At 37.8% G+C, this 9402-nt stretch overlaps 1 protein-coding gene across 1 annotated transcript; it reads left to right on the top strand.

Annotated features, from left to right (window-relative positions):
* Positions 1-262: 262 nt before the first annotated feature.
* On the top strand, positions 263-8121 carry fbxo32 (F-box protein 32). Its single transcript, XM_028470779.1, has 9 exons — positions 263-646; positions 1070-1185; positions 1444-1493; positions 1607-1699; positions 4252-4345; positions 5308-5492; positions 5569-5751; positions 6749-6892; positions 6969-8121. The coding sequence occupies exons 1-9, from the start codon at positions 534-536 to the stop codon at positions 7056-7058; spliced, it is 1068 nt and encodes a 355-aa protein (XP_028326580.1). The 5' UTR covers positions 263-533; the 3' UTR covers positions 7059-8121.
* The last annotated feature ends 1281 nt before the right edge of the window (positions 8122-9402 follow it).

Below are 9402 nucleotides of genomic sequence, written 5' to 3'. Positions count from 1 at the left end.
ATTATTATTATTATTATTATTATTATTATTATTATTATTATATTGAAGATTTCTGGCTTTTGTTATACTTATTTTGTATTATAATGTGATTTTAAAAAATTCCAGGTGATAGTTACTTGTCAGGTTGTTTGATTAGCGATATAAAGCTGGTCTGGTGATCACGTGCTGGTGTCGAACACAGTTACGTAACACCTTTCATCTGTGTTTAGTGAGTGAAAACCTCTCTGAAATGTGTGGTGTCGCTCTGTCTCTGTCTGTCCTCGTCAGTGACGGTCTGTGATGTTGTGTGGGTCTGTATGTCCAGCAAGAAGCGCGTGGCACCTTCTGGTAAACAAAACCACGTGTTGCTAGGAAGTTTCCGATGTGGGCGTGGTCACGCGGTTTCCGGGTTCGCACTGGGAGGATATAAAGAGACTGAGAGCTGCGCAATGACAACACAAGAGAAGAAACATAAAGCAGCGGTCGTAGCACTAGAATACACACATTTACACACGCACACAGCTTAGGTTGTGTAGTCACAGAGTGAAGGAAAAATGCCTTTTCTCGGACAGGACTGGAGGTCTCCGGGTCAGAGCTGGGTTAAAACAGAAGATGGCTGGAAGAAGACAACAGCAAACGAAAGGAACAACAATGGTTCTTTGGAGAGGTTTGTTTTTGATGGAATTAAGATTTGTCAGAGCCCTTTGGGGAATAGTGGAGCATTGTATGGTGTTAAATATGCTCTTAAAACAGATGGACAGGAGGATATACTCCATAAAAAACATTGTAAACAGTGTCCAACACACCACAAAACCTTCAAATCTTTGTTATTTGGGTTGCCATGTTTTTTTTTTTGTTTGTTTTTTTCTCCACCATCAACACTGAGCTATAAATATATTCTCAACAAGCAAGAGGATTAAGGGTCTGTGCACTGTCCAGAGTGATGCTTCTAAAGTATTCCAGCACGGCCAGACACTGTTTTACACCTTTGTTTTGCTTAAGGAAATCTTCCATTTGACAAAAAAAAAAAAATGCTCCAAAAGCTGCTTTAAACCCTTTTAAAAATAATATCTTTGTGTTGTCCTTTCAGATTCTGTAACGTGGACGAGTGCTTCAACAAAGAAAACTTGCTGCTCTCGCTCAGCTACGACATGGCTGCCAAGAAAAGGAAGAAAGATCTGATGAACAACAACACCAAGGTTCCATGTGAGTCACCACCACCACCACCACTAAGGCAAATCCTCTCTCACTGACCTTCTACAGAGGATAACTTCAGTACGGCTCGCAAAAAGAAAGTCACAGGGATGTTATGTAACATCACTGAGACAAATGAAAACAAATAGTGTAGTGGTACCACAGCTATCTAAAGTTTCAACCTCACATAAAGTCTTTGCCAGATCTGAAACAGTATCTTCTCTCATCTTGCATCGCAAACCGCTGACGTAAACAATGTGCTTTCCTCAGATTTCTACAAAGAAAATTGGATTTACGTCCACAAAGGAAGCACCAAAGAGGTAATCAAGCATCAGCCTTTTTCTCCAACCTTGACAAACGTAGACATGCTGAAAAAGCCCCCTCCTCTTACCTAAGATTGTAATCTAATACCCTGATTATTAAATGTTTCCAGCGCCATGGATATTGTACACTGGGAGAGGCCTTTAACCGTTTGGATTTCTGCAGCGCCATCAGGGACACGAGGAGATTTAATTATGTTGTCAGAGTAAGTTCTCATCTCTTCCTTTCTTTCTTTGTCTCGCCCTGTGGATATTGGATCATTAGTGGCAGACACAGAGTTATGTGTAAAGAGGGTGTGTTGGCTTCTTATCAATGCTACACAGACCACAGTCTCCCAATGAGTGTGTGGCAATGTGAACGTGACTGTAACTTTGAATATATTCTAATTAAGTCTGAATTCTTGAGTGTAATATATAATTTTTTTTATTATTATTATTAGGTATAACTGAATGTCTGATCAAATCTGATAAAGCAGTGTTTTTAAAACCTTTCTAAGTGATGACGCACCGTTTACATTATACATCAATTAAAGATGCAGTCTGTAAAATGGCTACACACAGTTTTCAACAGTTTAAGATGTAAAAATATGTTTTGTTTTTTTTAAAACCAGACCAGCGGAAAAAAAAACAGATACTTTTTTGGAATAACTGCTCATGCTTATCCTTAATCATTTTTTTATTCATTAGTATGATTATTTGAACATATTTTTAGGAATGTGTGACCAAAATAATCAGGAAATTAAAAAAAAAAAAACCATGTCATTTAGCATATGTATGCTGCTTACTGCCCCCTACTGACCTAAAGGAGTACATCGTTGCTCGGTTTATTAATTTTGACAGCAAAAATATTTTCCTTCGAGCACAGTAGTTTTATTCATAATACCATATTTAAATCGACTAAAATAAGAAATGTAGTTACACTGCTCATCTCTCATCACATTATGCTATTTACCAAACCGCGGTTAAAAATCATTCCACATGTGCTCCCATGTGAGCACGGTCCAAAGCAACATGTGCTTGTGTTCCTTTGGGTCTGTGGGTTAACTGGGAGGGGGGGCTGACAGGTGTGCAGTGAGGTGCAACCACTCGACAGGGGTTTTTGAAACCAGACACGGTGGTTGTCAGGTGATCCACACACTCATCCTTTGGCACACTTTGACAGTATGTCTCTAACTTCTTCTCATGTAAAAACACCAGTCCACTTCATTCCATGCATTGTAAGGAATTCAAAACACTTTTACAAGAGCAGTGGATCATGTTTTATGGCTGCTTTCTTTTATATACAACAGTTTACCGCAGTGAAATATTGAATTGGTGCCAGAATCTGATTTAAATATGGCTTTTTTTTTTTTTTTTAAGTTTTTTTTCCTTTCCATGTTAGTGCTTTGGTTTGTCCTTTTGTTGCAGCTTCTAGCTAATATTGTAGCGTAGTAGAATAATACATTGGTGTAACACTAGCATCCTGTCTGGACACGGTGTCCTGGGTCACTGCTCTATATTCTGGCTTTTGTGGCGTCATTTAACTCCGTCTCAGTTACACCGATCAGATTCCTCAACAACTACTGTCCTATCGTTGCCCTAAAGTACAGCGTTTGGAGGGAGGGTGAAGAAGGAAGTTGTATTAATAATTAACCTCCTTCAGTCTGGCGCTCATAGGAAAAACAAGATGATTCTGTGTTTCTAAGTCCACTGGCATGTTGGTGGAAAAGTGTGAGCCACATACCAAAGATCTGAGATGCAGTTTAGTGAACAGCGAGGGATTAAAGTAGAAACAAAACTAGGAATTGTTCTGCAGTGCTGGAACAAAGGCAGGAACACTTGATGAGCAGCTAAAAGAAGAGCGTGGGATTATGTTAGGAAGACGTAAAGAGGGATTAAAGATGTGGTTGAGTGAGTGATGCGTAGAGGAAGGATTGTAAGACTGCACCTTTTATTTTCCACATTCCATGTCCACACTTTAGATGAAGGCTATCACATACCTGAGCCTCTATTGTTCAGTTTGTAAACAGAGATCACACGTTGGGGTCAGAGTTGAGTGGAGGGGGGGATTTGAAGTTTCTCCATGACGTCACATCATCTGTTGCATGCCACACACGCCGCAATTCACCATTGTCCGACTCCCACTGGGTAAGGACAGGAACTTTCCAGATCCACACACTGTCCAGCACGTACATACAGCTGCTGTTTCATACGATGGGATGATTATGGAGTCACATTAGAGGCTTGTTTGTGGAGGATGATTTTTGTCAGCATGCCGGGCCCTTGTCCAGTACCTTCCCAGCAGAACTCGCCCGAGTACACCGTGACCAGGAAACGTCCGAGCCAAGAATGTGCTGGAGTCGGTTTCAGAGTGGAGCATTTACAAATTACAAAAACCATCACAGTTTGCGATGCACGTGGCTTGATAGGAATGTAGTATAGAATGTATTTACTGTAAGTAGATTAGATATCGTAGATAACAGGGTGGGGGTCAATTATGTTTACATCTTCAATTATCCAACTTTGTTACAGTTTTACAGTTGCTGTCATTTTTCCACTTGCAATAAAAATGATTATTTTTGCCCTGAAAGTAACTTACAATTCGGTTCTCAAATACTAAAGTTCAATTACAATTAATCATAATAACTAAATATTTAATAAATAACCATATAAAACCTATCCTTTCTTTCTTTCTCTCTCTCTCTCTCTCTCTTTCTTTCTCTCTCTCTCTCTTTCTTTCTTTCTCTTTCTCTCTCTCTCTCTCTCTCTCTCTCTCTAGCTTCTGGAGCTCATTGCCAAGTCTAAGCTCCCATCGCTCAGCGGAGTCGCTCAGAAAAACTACATGAACATTCTGGAACGAGTCGTACAGAAAGGTGAGACTCACGTGACCCGTGTACCTGCTGTCATCTATAATCTCTGGTTGGGGTCAATTATAAATGTAATAGCGTAATTGATCATTATTTACTTATTAATTATAATTGGAATCGGGGAAAAAAATATGTTGCTGTTGTAATCACAATTGAATTGTAATTGACATGAAAATTCTATAAAAAGTGTCAATTACAATTCAATTAAACGCGTAGTTCTATGGCTTACACATACATAGGTAACAATTATTAAAATATGTTTCATATCAACATGTCCCACTACCTGTCAGTTCTTTTGAGGATAGTTTTTGTGTATTTTACAGTTGATTTAAGACATGGGAGACAACCGACCCGTTATCATAAGCGATGCTAACACAAGAGGAAGGTTAAGTTTTATGAGGTTATTTATTTCAGGCTCGGGGATTGTGATTAATTGAATTTGAACTGTAGTCATTGAGATCGTACTTTTAGGGTAAAAAAAATAAGAATTGTAATTGGGAAAAAAAATGCCGATCACTGTAATCACAATTGAGTTGTAATTGAAGATGTAATTGACCCCAACCAATCAAGCTCAAACTGCTCTATTTGAAATAAATCCAGACAAATAATAAAGTATGTCAAAGTTGAAGCCGTGCCGTTGTTGCTACTGCTGGGTGAAGGAAAATAAAGGAGAAAATGTAATGCTTTCCTAGCAAAGTGAACAACACTGACGATCACCAGACTCCTCAACAAGTCACAGTGTAAACCAAGCGTTCCCTCTGTTAAACAAGGACTCACTACTGTTATGAAACCCAAGATTATAAACTTAGCAGACCCAGATAACTGCAGCTTCACATCCCTTTGTTCCTATGGGTGGATTTTTCACTGATAATAATGATAATTCCAGGAATTATTTGATTGTCTTGGTAGCTGTCTGTCCAGCTTTTGCACATGTCCACTAAACAGTTGTTTTCAAACTTATTCTGCAGTACTGGACGACCAGCAGAATGTGCGTCCCATCAAAGAGCTGCTGCAGACTCTCTACGTCTCACTGTGCTGTCTAGTTCAGGGCATGGGCAAGTCCGTCCTGGTGGGGAACATCAACATCTGGGTGCATCGCATGGAAAACATCCTGCAGTGGCACCAACAGCTGGACAACATCCAGATCAACAGAGTGAGCTTTCATCACCAACACGTGCACAGTGATATTTTACTGTATTAAAATTAAAAGTGAGCGTTCTCTCCTTCAGCCGACGTGCACAGGCATGACCCTCACTGACCTGCCCGCCAGCCTGCAGCTGAACATCATGCAGCGTGTGTCTGACGGCAGGGACCTGGTCAGCCTGGGACAAGTGTGTCCTCAGCTGGGGACGCTGACCGAGGACCGGCTGCTGTGGAAAAAGCTCTGCCAGCACCACTTCACAGACAGACAGGCATGTTGAAACTATGCCCTCGCACTCATGCATCTGTGATAAAGTAGACTGGAACGTGTGATGAAGCCTAGTGGCTACATGAGAGCTTTAATTCTCCTTTAGCTCAGACTAAAAGTGAAATCCTCTTTAAAAAGATAAAAAATCACCTCGTAAACACCTAATTCCAAATGAAAATGGCCATTCCAAATTAAACTGCTGCTTCAAAACTACAATCAAAATAAAAGTTATTATATGGTCTTCTATATTGTAGCCAAAAATAAATTGTGTTTTTTTTTTCCCGATAGATGTGATAAGTCACGTTCGCCCCCTGTCCAATCAGAACCCTCCCCAACCCACACACCTAAAACAGAATTGAATAAAGGCGAATAAACGTGTTTCCATGTAAACCTCAATTCGGAATGACTCTTTCAATGTAAACACGAAGCAGATTACTTAATGATTAAATGAATGAGTGCGTTAACTAAATGCTAATGAAGAACATACTTTTCAACATTTGAAAGGCAGTGTGAGGGGGAAACGTCTATATTAAGTCTAGTTTCTGTTGTATGAGACGTAAGTGTGTGGTAAAAGAACCTGAAAAGTCTGATAAAGATGTGAAGCTCATTGTTGTCACATTTATCTCAGTTTGACTTAATTAGACAGGACTAGAATAATCCATGCATTAGTGTAAAAGAAATAAGGAGCCATTTCAGTGATGTAATGAATTTAATATTTTGTATTTTTACAAGGTGCAAAATCAAGTCATGGGCCGGATTGGTTGCTATGACACATTTATTTTTGGTCATTGGAATTTACGGTTAAAAAACAAAATAGTGGTTATATGATTTTCATTTTAAAGTTAAAAAATTAAGAATATAATTCAAGGCATTTTCTGGGTCCAGACGGGATAAACAGAACTGAAAAACTGCTTTATTTTAATTTTCACAGGCCTTGAGTTGGACTCTAAATTATTATACGATTTTTTAAATTTTTTTTTTTTTTTTTTTGTGTCCTTTAGATTCGTAAACGTATAATGGTGTCTGATAAAGGTCACCTGGAGTGGAAAAAGATGTACTTCAAGCTGAGTCGCTGCTATCCGCTGCGAGAGCAATACAGCGACACTCTGCACTTCTGCTCACACTGTCACATCCTATTCTGGAAGGTACGGGACTTGCATTTTAACCTTAATAGAATAATAATGAAATTTAAACTGGTTGTTGTTGTGTTTTTTTCTTTAGGACACAAGCCATCCGTGCACGGCCAACAACCCAGAAAGCTGCACCTCGTCACTCTCGCCTCAAGACTTCATTGGCCTTTTTAATTTCTGAGCCCTGCTCAGATACTAACTGTACATATGGCTGCTGTACATACACGTGTATTATAATGTTTGCTATCTTCACAAGCAGCGTGACTGGAGTAGGATTAAGAGACGGGACAATTATGCAATTTGGAGGGAGGATTTGTTTTTGAAAGTGAGCGAATGTGAAGGAAAAGGTGATAAAGTTGTGGATGACGGCGGGGCAAAGGGAACGAGTCTTAGTTTGAGGCGGATTTTTGAGTCAGAATTTGAAAGCATTGTTATTGATGACTTTTGTCTCGAGTCGTGTTCGAATCCTTGGGATTTCCTGTCGTTTCTTTTTTGATTAAATGTATTTTTTCCAGTATTTGAAAGGTAGTGATTTTTTTTTTTTTTTTTTTTATATCCCAAGGCCAGCTCATTTAGGGACTCGCACTGTGTTTAATGCCCGGATGCAATCAACAGTATTATTCCATTTGGCACATGAATGGAGAACAATACATAATGATTTGCTGCAGTACTGAAGAGACGATGAATGTAAGCAATGATTATGAATGAAACCTGCTTTATCTAATGTACTGACATGCTACAGTAACGTTTTTGGGTTTTTTTTTTGTTTTGTTTTTTACTGTGTTTTTCACTTTTATAAGGATTTGAAATGACATTTTTATTGTGTGTTAGTTTTTTGCAGCTGCGTTACCCAAAGGTTGTCTGTATTACAACAGTGTGTGTGCCTTTTAACATAAAACTTGAAACCGTTCAGGTACGACTTCTGCCTTTTGTTCCACTCTGGTTTCTATTCTTCATGCTGTTCTTAAGCGTCGTCACCATGAAACGGCTCAAACTGAGCGAGGTTGGGATTAGTTGGAGTCCTCGTTTTCATAACTGCCGACGTGTTTTTTTTTTTAGTCACTCCGAATTGCTTGTGTTTACTTATTTATTGTTTCGCAGAGGGGTTAACTTGCAGGCTGGGATTGTTGATGCAGTAGAAAATTGTTTTAATGGAACAGTTTGACGTAAATGTATAGGATTTGCTTGTATGCAAGGCACTTTCTTTATGTTCTGTGAAATAAAATAAAGCACCTTCAACTCTGTGTCTTTTTTTTTTTTTTTTGATGTTTCTGGGGGGGGGGTTGTACTCAATGGTTTAAACAAACAAAAACAAGTGAAGTCAAGGGGTTTACACTTCTTTTATTCCTTCTTTATAATTGATGGGATTTTTTTTTGTACTTTAAATATAGGCAAAAAAAAAAAGATCTTATTTATGTTATTTTATATACACTTGGGTAAAAAGCTTACACTCAAAGTAGTTAGTCAAATAAATCTTACTTCTGAATCCAAGTAACCTCTTTGTCCGACTACCACATTTTGCTCTGAATTCTGTGAAAACGCACGTTTTAAAGAATCTCATTTTGTAAATAAGTGGAATAAAACAGTATTTAGTGCCTCCTGAATAATATTATTTCTATAGTTTTTATCATCTCCCTCCTAATATGGGACCAAGACTGACTCTTGTATTTTCAGTTCATATTTTAATAATTTCTATCATCATTTTGTATTTTTGTGTAAATTCGTTTCATTATTCAGTATATGTTTCCTTTATTTGGTGCGTTGTTAGTATTATTTAAATTATTCTCTCTGTGTGTGTTTTTGGTGTCGTTTGTCATTTTGTATGTTTCTCTATTATTTGTGTGTATTTTGTAGTCATCTTGAGTATTTTCCCCTCATGTATTGTGTCTTTGTTGTTGTGTTGCGTGTTGCTGATAATAGTATTTTTCTCTCTTAGTGCATGTTTTTGGTGTCGTTTCATTGTTTGTCTGTTGTTTTCATTATTCCGTACTTTTTTCTCTTATTTTGTTTGTTTTTGAGAGTCGATGGTAATATTTAGTATGATTATCATTTTTAAATAATATAAACATAAAACCCCATATGTTAATGCTTTAGTTAATTTTCCTCTTTCTTTGTCAAGTACCCCCCATCTGAGAAACACTGAAATAAAACATGGTTATTTTTCATATATATATATATATATATATATATATATATATATATTTTTTTTTTCCCTTTTCAAAAATTATCTTTGCACATTATTGTGAGCCCAGTGTTTTAAATTGTCCCACATCTTGTTTTTTTTTAACTGTGTTAAAAAGTGTTATCCTGAATATTTGTGTTGCTTAAACTTAATCATGTATTTCCAAATAGTTGTATTTAATGATTTGCGTCTTTTCATCACTTTGCAGTCATCTTGCTGGCCCTTATTCTTCTGTTTTAGCCCCAGACCACATGTTTGACACCTTTTCCTATTGTCTTATCTTTAAACGTATTCATGTGAGTAATGGAAGGCTCTGTGAGTTTAAGTTATTATAGCAGCAATT

The sequence above is a fragment of the Gouania willdenowi genome, chromosome 16 (genome assembly GCF_900634775.1).
Source record: "Gouania willdenowi chromosome 16, fGouWil2.1, whole genome shotgun sequence".
Taxonomy (NCBI): Eukaryota; Metazoa; Chordata; class Actinopteri; order Blenniiformes; family Gobiesocidae; genus Gouania; species Gouania willdenowi.
The sequence above is the reverse complement of the archived record's forward strand: the minus strand, read 5'-3'. Positions and strand labels throughout refer to the sequence as shown.